At 47.1% G+C, this 15,363-nt stretch overlaps 1 protein-coding gene across 5 annotated transcripts in view; it reads right to left on the bottom strand.

Annotated features, from left to right (window-relative positions):
- Positions 1 to 15,363, bottom strand: part of HTR4 (5-hydroxytryptamine receptor 4) — a 1,746,991-nt gene that overhangs the window by 1,268,903 nt on the left and 462,725 nt on the right. For all 5 annotated transcript variants that reach the window (XM_069651422.1, XM_069651420.1, XM_069651421.1 and 2 more), the window contains exon 2: positions 6,951 to 7,032. In XM_069651422.1, the coding sequence (XP_069507523.1) occupies positions 6,951 to 6,976 (26 nt within the window). In that variant the 5' untranslated portion in view covers positions 6,977 to 7,032. The remainder of the gene's footprint in view (positions 1 to 6,950; positions 7,033 to 15,363) is intronic.

Raw genomic sequence — 15,363 nt, 5'->3', positions numbered from 1 at the left:
CTTGAGGAGAACCACCTCCGGTTCCGGAAGCACCTCAAAACCTTCCTCTTTGCCTCCGCTTTCTCTCCCCCTCTCCCCTGCTAATACTACTGAAACTGCACTGAATCTGCAACTGGGCCATTCACCGTTCTCGGCCCAGCCACTCTCCCCTGCACTGCCTCCACGGCAACCCCTGCACTACGGGACTGTGTCTGTATCCATACAGCCCCCCTTCCCAGCACTTGTTTGCACTTACCTCGCACTTGCCACTAGCTGGCCCTTGTTATTTATCCTGTATGCTGTATGCTTATAACCCTGTACTGCACTTTCCCCTCTCCCTTTCCCCCATGCACTTTTCCCTTCCCCTCTAGCCTTGCACTTGCGCGATCTGAATGACACCTGGCCTAGTAAGATCATTGTCTGTCTCCCCTTGTTCCCCCCCCTGCCTCGTCGCGCCTTGAAACACTTGTGTATAGGCGCGTTACAAATGCCATATCATATCATATCATATCATCACTTTTCTGTTTTGCGTATGTGTTAATTAACCCACAGTTTTGTTAGATGGGAGATAGAGGGGAAGAATGTGTTGTAGGTCACAGTAATTGTGTTTTTAAAAGCAAATGTAAACATCAGCAGCTCCATGACATCACCCCTAGAAAAGGGCAATTTTATTATTTTATTTGGTCCTTTATATATGTTCCTTAATGCCAGCCTCCTCCAGCTTCTGAGCACTGGAACAGGAACTGAACCCATGTTGCACTGCATCCTCTTGTTCCCATAGCAAGTCTGTTACCCCTGAGCTAGGCTTCCAAATATATATAGGTTTTGCCTGAGGAAGCAACAGATGGTTTACTTCAAAGGCAGAGGGCAACCTCATGTAAGTTAATTATCTCACCTTGCGTCTATTTACAGTGTGCCAGTGATGCAGTTCTGGCAGATCTGGGTCAGGCCACACAGTGCCCAGGCAGGACTGGTGGCAGAAGCCACTGGGGCTCACCCCTCTCATCACAGGCCCAGTGGCTCACTGGATGTGCAACGCAGACAGCGAGAAACACTGATGAGATTTGCGTTCATACTGTGCTGTCACTGAGTACTGCAGGCTGCTCTTACCCATTCCCAGCTAGCTAGACCTAGCCCCCACCCCCTTCCTGTTGCTACAGTACTGGGTAGGAGCTGCACAGACAGAACCAACTCTGAGCCCAACCATTCAGGCATTCTGCACTAATGGACTGCCAACCTGTTAGTGATGGCAGATTCATGGTTTTTCCAGCTAACGAAATCTAGATTCCAGGTTTAAAAAGCTGTGGTGCATTTAGATCCATTTGCAACCGCCTTTTTCAGGTGCAACACAGATATCTGCTCTTGGCACTGCCCCTTTGTCCAGTGGCCCCAGGGGTCAGAAGGAGGACTGTTCTAGGGGTAGCAGAGGGGGAGTAGCATATGCTACCCTTGGCATGGTTTGCCCTTTACAAATTCACATAACAAGATTGCAGCCATTGTGCAATATCTCTTGGTCTGTCCAGGGCAAAAGTCGATGGTACACCTGGGGAGATAGACTCCGCCCACATATTTTCAGTGGGCGGATGCTTTTCCCTTCAATGTTGAGGCTGGCATTCAGAACTACCGAGCGTTTTGCCAGACCCAGGAAGGCAGGTTTTCTGGGAAGACATCAGCAAAACCACATAAAAAAGTGTGACGTAGGTGCATCCCTCTAATTGGGATTTGATTTGCAGGGAGCATTTCAAAATGGAGTGTTGAGTTTCAAACTAGCACAACTTTTATATTTTGCCAGCAATGCACAGGAAAATCTCCTCTCTCAGGTTATGCTTAGGATGTTGATGATTAAGGCCAAGGCACAATTGCCATGCACACTTTTTCTATTAATGAAAAGTCAATTGGAATTAATATGAATATTTCACTTTAAGATGTCTTCACTTCCTGTGTCATCACATCCCACAGCGTGTGTTAATGAGACCTCTCTTTTTTTATTACGACTTAAGCTCTAGCTCTATGGCCATGACCAATCCCAGGATAGTCTGCATTGGCAGGGAGGTGTCAGGAGTGTTATGTTCCCACACAGGGTGCTCCGGTGGGGAAGATGCGGGTGGTAGGCCACGCAGAGGGCTTAGCATGGGTGGGAGCTCAATGAAACACGACAAGCTGTGTATGCTTCATGCTCCGTTCTGCGTCTTCTGGCAGGCAGGGCTGTTATTACAACTCACGTCATCGCTTTGTGCAAGATGTGAGGCGGAAACAGCATTCCTCCTGTACTTCAACTGAACAGAACATTAACAAATAACAGTACACTGCCATGGTGGCTCACCCCTGCATACTCACACCCACTGCAGGCAGAACATTTCCCTTGCTTCTATGGAGTAAGAGTCCCCTTCAATCTTTGTGTTTGTCACCACTCATAGTCCTGTAACTTCGCTGGGGCTTTGGGAGCGGCCCTCAGACTGTATCTATGGAGCCGCGGTGGCGGCATTGTCTCTGATTCATCTCCCCCATCCTGCTCACCTCCTGTCTGGTCGGCTGCAGACTCTTAGTCCAATGGCTCACATGGGCTGCCAACTCAAATGTCCTCTTCCTCCCCCACTGGCGCCGTATGGTGCTGTGTGGGGTCGTCATCTCCTTGTGGTCGACCACTTCCGTACATTCACATCTCTTCGGGCATTTTCTTAAACTAGGATGCATTTCTCATGATGGTTTGCTGTCCTCTACTTGCTGTCACCATTGACCCTTCGATACTTTCTCTACATACTGTCACCTTGCAAGGTCATATCTCGCTTCCAGTTTCGCCTTTGTGGGATTTCTCAACACCAACACATTGTCACCTACTTTGTGTCTGTCCTCCCTGGCGTTCCTCTTGTGGCTTATGTGTCTGTTCGCTGTCACTCTTTTTGCATGAGTGTGCTCACTGTCGATATCATCCACACCCTTGCTCGGGTGTTGGGGAATTGACGAGTTTACATCGTCCCGTACATAAGGTCTGCCGGGGGTACATTTGTGGAGCTATGGGGTGTGACTTGGCAGTTCCTCAAAAACTGGTGTAGGTCCACTCTCCAGTTGCTGTTTTGGATTCTGGAAATGCGTAGCACCTTGTTGATTGTCCTCATGAATCTTTCCACATCACTGTTCACTTGTGGCCAACTGGGAGTGTTGTGGTGGTGCTGGATATGGATTTCTTCCATGTATCTCCTAAAATCTGTTCCCTGAAATGGTGGTCCATTGTCGCTCTTGACACGCAGTGGTAATTCATGTGTTGCGAATATCTTCTCCAGTGTGGGGATTACTGTGTTAGCTGAGGTTGAGTTAATGATCTCTACCTCGGGGTACCGTGACTGGTCGTTGATTGCTATCAATAGATAGATACCCTCCTGCACAGTGCAAAAGTCAATGCTGATAGCGTCCCACCTCAAGGATCCCTGTTCACCTGACTGGATTGGCTCATGGTGCGAGGGTGCCCCCGTGAATTGGCATGGAGGCATGCCCCAATGGTATCCTCAACCTTCGTGTCTAGGTGCAGGAACCATACCCGGTGTCTTATCCTGGCCTTCGCATGGACTGTCCCTTGGTGTCCCCCGTGTGTAAAGGAGATGATTCAATCTTGCAGGCTGCAGGTTATTACAATACAGGAGTCCCTGAGGATCCGGCTTTCACCGGTAATGGAAAGTTCTTGCCGCACCGGGAACATCCCTGGTAGGAAGTCTCTAGCCAACGGCATGCGGTTGTGAACACTTTCGGAGGAAAGATTTCCAATCCCCTGCTATGATCATGTTTTTGATGATGTCACAACATGGGTCATCTTGCATAGCCTCGACGATGTTTGTGATGCTGACGGCTTTGGGCTTTGTGGCATTGATGAATTGGCATATGTGTTCCTCTGTCTCCTGCGCTTCGTCCACTTCTCCTCGTGTCGCTGGTTGCCGTGCCTGGACAGGAAATCTGCAGGGGTTGTCCGCCCGCATCTGGTACACCAGCTTGAACTCGTACTGTTAAAAGTGCAGTTGCCACTTTCCTATCCAGGCCACGGGGTGTGCTGATGATCCTGTGAAGATTGGGAGGGTGATTTGTGGTTGGCGAATGTCTTGAATATTTGTTCATACAGATAGATATAGAAGTGTTGGCACCCCCACAGGACTGCTATTGCCTCTTTCTCGATATGTGAGTACCTCTGTTTGGTCGGCGTGAGGGCTATGGATGTGTATGCAATCAGTTGTGATTCCCCTGTTCTTGACCTCTGCACCAAGATTGCCCCAAGTCCGACTGGGCTTGCGTCCACATGTAGCTCCGTTGCCAGAGTTGGGTTGTAGTAAGCCATTGTGGTGTCAGCTGACCGTGACTTCTTGATGCACTCAAATGCTTCCATGCATTTTTGCCTTCCTTCCCATTTGACATTCTGCCTGGTGAGTTCTCGGAGTGGCTCTGATAAAGTGGCCAGATTGGGGATAAATCTTCCACAGTACATGACCATGCCTAGGAAGCTGTACACTTCAGTGGAATGGGTGTGGCAGGAGTGGATGCTTCTTTTATATCAGCTACCGTGATCTCCTCCTTCACGCAGGACCATTCTGCGCAGTTTCTAGGAAGACATGTAATGTATTATTTGGCTGCTTATCGCTTTCTCGTTGTGCACAAACTCGCATGACAGTGCCAGCCACCTCAACCTCGTATGGAATGTCTTTAGGGTCTCTTCTTCCAATTACATTTTGGTGCAGAAGTTAAAAGTCTCTAAGTCTGGGTTAAGTTGTGGCATAAAATGTGCGCACAGGGCACCTCTGGCCAGTTGGTATGCGTCTGTGCCATCGCCTATCACCAGTGAGTTGAAAATGTGTAGGGTGTCATCACCAACGTTGAGCAGCAAGTGTGACTTCATCTTCCTTGGTGTGGTAATGTTCTTGCAATCCCTAGCCATTTTAAACTTCTGGATCCAGATCGTCCAGCGAGGCCCCACAGAAGATGGGCCTGTTTAAGGGTCAAATGGTCCCAGGGCTGCTGATATGCCCCCTTGGTGGCAGAGGGGCGGTGTCTGTGGTGACAGTGTTGCTGCCAGCCTGGCTGTTGTATTGGTCCTGGGAGTGGTGAATCCTGTGGCCATGTTTCTGCGCATGGGGGTGTCCACTTTATGTATCTAGGGGCCTGCAGTGGCTTCCTCCTCACTTGTGGCTTGTGTCCACTTTAATGAATGCCCCTCGCGGGCGATTCATCAATCTTCATAAATAACGTTCAGGGTCAAAGAAATGGAATGCTTCAAGTGCTGTTTGGATTAAAGGAAGTTAAATGACACAGGTGTAGTCTGCTTTCCTGTTTCCTACATTTTTTTCTTTGTGTTTGTGCTGAGGAGGTGTGGCTCCTCAGCGGTTCCAAAAATTCAGGCCGGAATGACCGAGGTCGAATGGTTGTGTTGTACGCTGGTTTGCGCAAGCCGCTTTTACTCCTCGTCGCAATGTTATGCTCCTGCGCCGAGTGCTCCGGCGGGGAAGATGCGGGTGGTAGGCTGCACCGAGGACTTAGCATGGGCGCGGTGCAGGAGCTCAATGAAACACGGCATGCTGCGTATGCTTCATGCTCCGCTCTGCCGTCTTCCGGCAGGTGGGGCTTTTATTACACCTCACGTCATTGCGTTGCGCAAGACGTGAGGCCGATACAATAAGGGGCATTCACTTTATATTGCATTCCGCATGAAGCCCTTTACTGGCTTTCCAATTATAAACTCGCCCAGGAAATGTCCCCAAATGTGCGAATAAAATCATGCACTTTCCTCAAATATTCTGGAACTGGAGTTTAGCATGGTAAATACAGAATATGTTGGGAACATTTGTTGAGGGTGCAGGAAAAGAAATCGTCTCAGTACAGGATTTTCCCCGTGACTTTTATCACATGGAATCCTTGACTGTGCCTCGGAATTCACTGAGTAAAAACAGGCACATTGCTGAGGCAGAAAATGATCAGGTGCGCAAAATAGCGCACACAGACCTACCACATTCAGAAAGTGCAATATTGTATGCGCCGATGCTAACGTTGCTAGGCAACTGATGGCAGCGGGGGCAGACCAAAGGACAGGCAAGTCTCAAGCAGAATTCGTGCGATCTATGTGAATACTGCGGCCAAAAAACAATGCGTCAAAAATGCCGATTTTTGTATTTTATTTTTGCTGTTATATGTGGGGGGAGACCACCGCGCACCCCCCAGATCCCATCACATAATGAATTACCCATAACCACCCCAACATATAATTGCTGTGAACATTTATGAAAAAACAAGGCATTTTTGCATTCGTTGTTTTGGTCAGCGCAGTAAAGCAGTGATACCCACACATTCGAGGGACGTTGAAGACTTGTCCACCTGCCATTGACTGCTGTCCCAGCACAGGGTGTTGAGTGGCAAGCATTCTCTTGGCTGACACAGCCAAGTGCATAAGGTCGCTCTCTATATTTACTGATGTTTAACTAGGCATTGCAACCCAAAGGTGGAACATACAGGAGGCACTGATTGAAACAGATCTGCACTGGGGCAAAAGAGAAGATGCCCGTGAGCAATTAGTCACAGCTGCTCCCTGATGCCATATTCAAAAGGAACTCAGGAGATGCCAGGAGCATCTCCGACATGTCTACAGGCAAATTCATATTCCAGGTATTTCCAGGGTGACTCGAGTTTAAGCCGTTCTCCGTAAGATTTTAGATAGCAGGTACACATCTGAGATACTAATAGACATCTCCTGGTGTGTACTGGTGAACATCTTTTGGAATCAGGCCTACTGTAATCAGTGTTCATTTGTACTGCCCTAGAACCGCCCACGGAATAAAAGCTTAAAACAGTGTTCCATGGTCCCATCCCGCAGGCTCGTAGTCACTATCTCCTGGTGCCCGACTAGCAAACACCCTTTGGGTCTGACACCAGCTCAAGCATGACAGTAGCTTACTGCTCATTGGAATAGTATCTTCTTCAGTGCGCGCGGCGTGGACTCTTACCTCACATTGATATCAAGTTCCGCCATCACAGGCGATGAGCACGAGGTGCTTGGATGTCAAAGCCCATAGAAGACTCCTTGTCCTGAAAGGGAGAAAAGTGCACATGTCATGGCATGGTCAAGTGACGTACATTCAGTGAGAATCATAGAGCGGTGTCAGAGATCAGAAGCATAATCACTGCACAGTATTTACTACCCATGATGCCTCTGGAAACAGGACTTGAATAATGACATGATATGATATGATATGATATGGTATTTATAACGGGCTTCTACACAAGTGTTTCAAGGCACGACGCAGCAAGGGAGGGGAACAGAGGGAAGACAGAGACAGCGATCCTACTAGGCCAAGTATCATTCAAATGCAGGGAAAGGGGGAGGAGGATATGTGCAGAGTGGGAGGCGGGTGGGGACAGTGCAGTACATGGGGTAATAGAATAAATAAAAACAATAAGAGAAGTAGGGCCAGCTGGTGGAAAGCTGATGCAATGGGAGCCGACACGTCCATAGATTATAAGGTAAGCTTTATCGTTCCACGCCAAGCTGTACTTCCAGGACAGACAGCTCAAGTGGGAACGAAAGAGTCACTATGCTCCCCACACCCCAAGGCCACCTCTGCTCACGCCAACTGCCAACCGTCACTCTAAACATTCCACACAAAACAACAACCCTGCGAGCCCACATGCGACACGCGCACACATACCCAGCTCAACCTGCTCACGCCAATATTCACGCCAAACGCAATACCCACAAGTCACACCACAACCAGGATATGACACATCCTCCTCCCTTATACACACTAACACCCAACTCAGAGCTGATAAAACTAAACTCACACTAAAACCGACAACAGAAACCCTAAAACCCAAGAACCGTTATGGCCACGAAAATGACACATACTCCTGAGAATAATAAACACCAGCACCACTACTGTAAGAAGCAACTAGAAAACACACTTAACCAAATCCTTCAAAACCCAACTCTGAGAGCCACTAGAAAACACTTAAACAAATCCCCCTTTAAAACCGCCCAACTCCGAGAACGCACCCCTGAAAAAGAAAATCCAAAACGAAAACAATACAGCCATTGAACTAGTGAAAAAAACACGACCAGACCATACAGAACAATGGCAAACATCCAAATAGAGAAACCAAACAACCCCAGAAACCATAAGGAACATTCCTTGAAGACCGCCAAATCTGAGAATGCCCACTGAAAATCCAAAACGAAAACAATACAACCCTGAAGAAATCAAGGAAACAAACCAGAGCCAAGAGAAACCAAACGCAGCACCAAACTGCCCCAAGAAAACCAAGATAAACAAAAACGCAGCACCAAACTGCCCCAAAAAAACAAGATAAACAGAAACGCAGCACCTAACTGCCCCAAAGAACCAAGAGAAACAAAAACGCAGCACCTAACTGCCCCAAAGAACCAAGAAAATAAAAGAAATGCAGCACCTAACTGTCCCAAAGAACGAAGAAAACAAAAACGCAGCACCTAACTGCCCCCAAAGAACCAAGAGAAACAAAAACATAGCACCTAACTACGTCAGAAACCAATGACAGCACCTCACTGTCTCCCACTATCGCCAACAGTATCTCACCGTCCCATAATGTCCACAAAAAAACGACGATACCTGACTATCAATTTAAACTCCTCAACAGCACCTCATTGTTACCTAATGACCCACAACAGCACCTAACCGTCACCAAAAATCCAATAACAACCAAAACAATCACACCACAACTCCGATACTACAAGAAAACTAAACCAGGAAAAGAAGCGGTAACACACATGCCAAGAAACAGCACCGTAAAACAGCACCCACACCACACAGTATTAAACCACACTCCTGCACCACCGGAACCGCCCAAACCGGAAAACAGCACCCACACCACACAGTATTAAACCACACTCCTGCACCACCAGAACCGCCCCCCCACCCCAAAATGGCACGGAATAGGTTACAAGAAAACACATTTCCCATAAAGGACCATGGCAAAAGCCACCCCAACAGCAAATAATAATCACAAAAATAATGACACATCCTCCCAAATGCACCCTCCTCCATAAAGAGAATAACCATGTGCAAACAGTTACAGAAAACATTATGCATATTATCCCAAATGCGCCCTTCACCCTTTAGTCCACTAAACCCACGATGAACCTGCAAGAGAAAACATTATGCCCACTATCCCAAATGCGCCCATCGCCCTCAAGTCCAATAAACCCCTAAGGTACCTGTAAAAAAAAAATATTATGCACAACAAACATGGTATAATAATCCACAAAAGCACCGGTCATCCCCCATCAGACACTCAAAATGATGAGTATAGTGAACTACCCCGCAGACAAAAAGGCTACCAATCAAAAATTCAAAGCACAAACTTTTGCATTCACTGGATTACAAAAAGATCTCGTACAGTAACGCATATAAATACAAAGCTCGACCCTCAGATCCTGCACACCAACGCCACACCAAAAACACCTCGCATCATATGCACACGCCCCTTAACCACACACATGACCGCTTAAAATTAGTCACACCCAAATATACAATCACAGTTCCTTCAAGGATAATCCTTCCAAGTTGACCGAAAACCCCACCAAGTCCGGGTCAAACTCTTTCGCGGCCTGAAGAATACACCAACAGGTTGAATCGCAGTTTCGAACTCCACCATCCGTAGAGTAGCAGGTCGCACCAACTGACAACAAAGCCAACTTACTTCTGACAGGAACCGTTCCATGAGCATCCGACAAGCTGACAGAAGCACACCTCTTGACAGTCCTCCCACAGTCTCCACCTCTGTTGGAAATCCTTGGGGCAACGCAGCTTGATCACGTCGCTCCGGCGTCCATACACCTACTGGGTCATGTTGCTCCCGCGTCCATATACTTGCTGAGACAGGAAGTACCTGCACTTGAACGCCCCTCAACAACACTTCGACATCATGTGACTGGACACCACCACTCATGTCCGGAAACAAATAGTCCCATTGTTCCGAGAAATCGCCTCCAACGGGAAATAATTGGAAAGACCACTCCATACGTCCGCCTCAGTATTTTCATTGTCCATAACAGAAAAGGCACACCGAACCTCCACATTTTTCACTGGACAAAAGGGCTGATTGGCCCCGACAGCAGGATCATCCTGCTCCACTACCAGCTTTCTGGAACCAAAAACGACCACGACAGCGGGAGCATCCTGCTCCTGCATCATCGATCCGAAACCAGAGACAGGACAAACCGTGCTGGAAGCAGGCTCGCCAACCCAGCTGACGTTGGGATTTGTACAACACGGCTGATTGACCCCGACAGCGGGAGCCTCCCGCTCCACCACCAGCTCTCCGGAACTTGAGACAGAGCAAACCGTGCTGGGAGCAGGCCCGCAAACATCACAGACGTCCACCAGCATACACAATGTGAGACTCGACATTGCCACAGCAATCAGTCAAGCTCTGCCAAAAGCAAAATGGAATCCTGGCCGGCGACACGGCATGACAGCATCTCTGGCGCTGATAGATGGCTTCAACATGCTTGGGGTGTGGGGAACAACACGTGGAGGGGAGTGTCTCGTCCCCAGCCGCCCCCTTCAGCAGCGGCGACAGCACTGTGGCCTGTTGAAAGTCCTCGTCGCCAGTGATGTAATGGAAGCCGACACGTCCATAGATTATAAGGTAAGCTTTATTGTTCCACGCCAGGCTGTACTTCCAGGACAGACAGCTCAAATGGGAACGACAGAGACACTGTATTCCCCACACCACAAGGCCACCTCCGCTCATGCCAACTGCCACCATCATTCTAAACATTCCACACCAAACAACAACAAACCCTGCAAGCCCACATGCGACACGCGCACACATACCCAGCTCAACCTGCTCGCGCCAATATTTGTGCCAAACGCAATACCCACAAGTCACACCACAACCAGGATACGACACAAGTGCAGAGGTAAGTGCAGACATCAGGTGTCAAGTGATGTTCGGGGACTGTTAGGATACAGAAACCGAGTGCAAGGGTTGCCAGGGAGGCAGTGCAGGTGTGTAACTGGCGGGGGAGGGGACCTGGGCCCGAAATCAGAGGCTGGCCAGGTAACCAGTGCTGTTTCAGCAAGGAATTCAGCAGGGGAGAGGAGGGGAGAAAGCAGAAGCAAAGAGGAAGGTTTTGAGGTGCTTCCGGAACCGGAGATAGTTCTCCTCAAGTCGTCCTTGAAACAAACCTAAGATGAAGATGGCCCGTCTGCAAGCCTTAAATGAGCAACCTTTTTCACTCATAGCCCATTTGGAGAAACGGCATGATTACATGTCAGAGAACATATTACTTGCACTATGAGTGCGAGTGGCACCATACTGTCACACTTTTAGAGTCACCTGACCCCGCGCTTTGAGTATCCCTTTAAAAAACAACAAAGAGATTGGGCAGTAAACACCAGTAACAGAATCCCCTCAAAATCTTCTGTATCCCACCACCCGTATAACCCCTGACAACCAAACATGGACTTATTGATGTTATTATATCAAAGGCAGTCGTGTTGCGGTGCAAACCATGTGTTGAACATGGTACCAGAGCCCTGTACGCGGATTAGAAGCATAAATGGCATTGTTACACATATTTTCGCCCAAATTACACACAATTGAACAGTTTGTCACAGCATGCATATGGTTGCTAAGTTACGACACATTAAAGTAACAACAGGGAGATGCGGAGGGAGGGGGATTGGGATTACTCGGGAGATATGATTGCAGTCATTTCTGAAATTGTTTCTTGTCATGAAAAGGGGGGGGTGCCTTTAAGGAGGACTGCTGAAGGCACGATGAGGACAGCCTAATCTACATATGATTCAGATGCAGTCCTGCATGGTTCCCATCAGGTGGCTCTCCCTTATCTTACATGTCAGAGGAGATTGTAAATCAAGAACGCAAATCTGACACCCACTTGCCTTTGGTCCCTTCTCTATTTCTGTTATAATAGGCGCTCTCCCACTGGTTCTCTGGGGAATTTCAGCGATGGATCTAAAGGAAGATTTGTGACTAAATGTCCATTCCTAATGAGCTAGGGCGAGGTCTTGGATTGTCTGAGAATGAAGCAACACTCCTGCTCAGCTGGCCTCAACCCAGTTCTCCTCGATATTGTTTAGCTTTCACCAACAGATGATAGCACCGCGAGTAGAGCGCCCGCTTTGACATCTGTGCAGAACCTGCTGATGCAGGTTGGAATCCCACATAAACCAAGGGTGGGTTCCCAATATATATCAACAAGTTTCAAATGAAGAAACTACTTCGAAACATATCTAAAGCTTGGGCTATGGTGGGGAGTTCCTCCATCCGAGCCCAAGGAAAAACAGGAAAGACTGAAGACCTGTATTTTAATTAGGTCATAAAGTAAAAGCCTATGGGATATATCAATTATCCGAAAAGCTTAAATAGCTGACAAAAGAATCAGTCTAAACCTTTGACATTTTTTCAAAACATAAATGTTCATATTTCATTCAAACATTTTGTTTCACATAAACACATTTTATATCATTGAGTGTGATTCATGTGTTAATACATATAATCAATTATGAACGTTAAAAACCAAGAACAAAGTAACAAGAAAACATAACATAAAAATTAAAATAGATCAAACACACAATGATGTGAATCATACCGACACATAATTGTTGTGAAGTCCCATAGGTTCATAACATAAATTGTATCACTTGAGCACTATGTAAATGGGTTGAGACTGTACAAAGAGTGAGACGGAAGACCACTATTTGCCAGCTCAACATAGGACATGAATCTGTCTACGGGTCTCCGTCATAAGGACCTACGCTGACAACAGTCTACATTGTGTTACAAGTCCTTATATGGTATCACCATTATATAAGTGCCCAGTAAAAATCTCAGGCAACTTCTCCGTTTAGTTGATTGACGTTTCGGCTGGTGTCTTAAATTCTACGATCGAAGCCTTCTTCTGGACCCAAAAACAATTGCTTTGCGGGGACCCTTTACATGGTACTGGACTAGACTGCGGATAATCGAAAGATCTCGATGGATTGGTAGACAGGAGTCGATATCTCCAACCATAGTCGAAAAATTCAGGAAATGGTGGCGGCAAGTCCGCAGAGTCTGGTGTAGTTCTCTACTAAAGCCGTAGCTGCAACTTCAGACGGCTCTCTGAGCATTCCCAAGAAATAAAATAAGGGGAAACCGGTATTCTGCCTAGAAGGGCGGAGCGTTCTTAAGTTCCTTGGAAGCCAAATAAATGGCACTCCATCCGTGTGCGTAATATGCAGAGGTTGAAGGAAATCGCACAAACAGGGGAAAGCAACGCGTACGCGTACCAGATGCCAGCAAATGAATTACAGCGAGCCTCGAGTCAAAAAGCATTGCTAAGGGGAGAGGTTGGAATGCCAGCAGCGTCAAACTCAGACTTTCATCCTTCCAAGGCCGATAAATGAGCACCACACACCGTGGGTAATAATAAGCAGTGCTCAGATGCCTGAGGGTTCGTAGCGCTATATAAATGCTAAATAATTGTTACATTATTATGAGCCCTCGGTTTAATGTCCGCTTTCTCTTTCTAATTTATCTCAGTGCAATGGCTGGATGTGTTCATGATGTTGCTGCCGTTCAAGCTTGTCGAGTGCGAACCACTCTCTTGCACACCCTCCCCAGGGGCGGGTGGCGGTGTCATCTTGAAGAACAGGCATGGGGTTGATGGACGAGTTGTTCCAATATTAGCTCTCGGGGACCGCTTGCTAGTTTATGGGCTCGCAAGCTTTTCATTTTCTGAAATGCGAAAAACACCAATTTGTTAAACAAGATGTGCTAGGAACTGATGATATGAATTGAAATTGGTTTCTCCAATTTCAAAATGACAAGCCACTTTTTTTAAACGTTTTGGGACTTGAGAATGGTATCACTAAATAAATAATGTTTTTTTTTTTACCCCGAGTTTTATGACACTGTTGGATAGAGTATCTGTGGGGCATGTTGAACTCCAGGATGTATGATGTCCCTCTTTCCACTATCAAAAGTATGACCTTTGAGTGGAAATGTTTGACTTCTCGGGTGGCGGGGCTGTTGGCCCTTAGCTTTTCTAGCACCGGGCAATGGTGCATCTTAGTCCCTAGCTTGGGTGTAATCAAGAGACTTATCTAAATGCCAAATTCTAAATCTAGAATTAGAACGTGCCACGTATTGTACTGTGTTTGCAGTGTGGTGTTTGTCGCCAGCCTTCTCGATCACTGTTCTATGTAACCATTTTGCTACTAAGATTCTAATGCATAATTTATCATCTTTTCCTGTTTCTAATAAAGACACATTCATTATGATTTTCAAATACAAATACATTATCATTATCTAGAATGTTCAGCGCAAGACATTGTCCACTGCTATGGCTTCATTAGACTATAAGAGGGAGAAACTGTTGAAATGTTGATAATAGTTTTATTAATGCAGAAGAAGTTCTTATCTGGTGAGTTTTATTATCTGGGGTTTTAATTAAGTACAATGTTATCAAACTTCCCTTTTGCCATTGCGTTGTTGTATTGGTGTGACTTGCTCGATTCCTCTTCATTTATTGAGATTGCACCAGGAAGCTGCCTCGGGTGCGAAAGATCAGAGGCTTGCGTTCGGCAGTGAGTGGGCAGAACAGACTCAAAAAGGTGTGATGGCACTGCAGAGGCAACGGCTTGGAGCTCGACGAGGCTGGGTGGTGGCAAGTTAGGAACTCAATGCTACTCAGTGTATCTCAGGTGAGGAGGAAGTGGAGCTTTGGGGTTCAGCATCGAGTGCAACTTGGAGATGCGCAGGTGGTCAAGTATCGAGGTTTCCCTGGAGCAGCTTGGTCGGCGTCGAAGGTTCCTGAATTGGAGTCAAGGTGGTTTGGTGATGAAGGGAGAGCCAGGGGTCACTTTATCAGTGCTTTGCGTACTGGGTGACACAGTCCAAGGCCACATGGACAAGGTAGGTCCTTTCTACTGCCCTTCCCATCAGGAAGGTTTGCGGAGAGCACTTGCAGGGTCCTCTTCATTTAAGTTCACCTCTCTGGCAGAGGACTTTGAAGTAGACTGCATTCCCAACCATGTTCTGGTGAATCCTCCTGTCCAAAGATAATTCAACTCATGGGATGGTCCCTTCCTTTATATAGGCAAAGTACTATGGTGGATTGATACACAACAATCCGTTTTTTAAGGGTCCAATACTAACTGCTGTAGCATGTGCCCTTTGCCTTCTAATGCTCTCTGGTGCATATCCAAGAAGTGTGGAGGGGGGACAGAAAGTGTGGGAGCCTTGGAAAAATCCAAGATGGTTAGATCCCTCTGGACTGAAGTTCACTCTTTGGATATTCTAACTCTGTCCCCTTCCTCTCTTTGCTCACTTTAAAAGGACTACAGTTTTAAGCACCCTGGTTTGAGGTGG

The sequence above is a fragment of the Ambystoma mexicanum genome, chromosome 3p (genome assembly GCF_040938575.1).
Source record: "Ambystoma mexicanum isolate Mex_15411 chromosome 3p, UKY_AmexF1_1, whole genome shotgun sequence".
Lineage (NCBI taxonomy): Eukaryota > Metazoa > Chordata > Amphibia > Caudata > Ambystomatidae > Ambystoma > Ambystoma mexicanum.
Note: the sequence above shows the minus strand (reverse complement) of the source record. Positions and strands in the feature narration are given on the sequence as shown.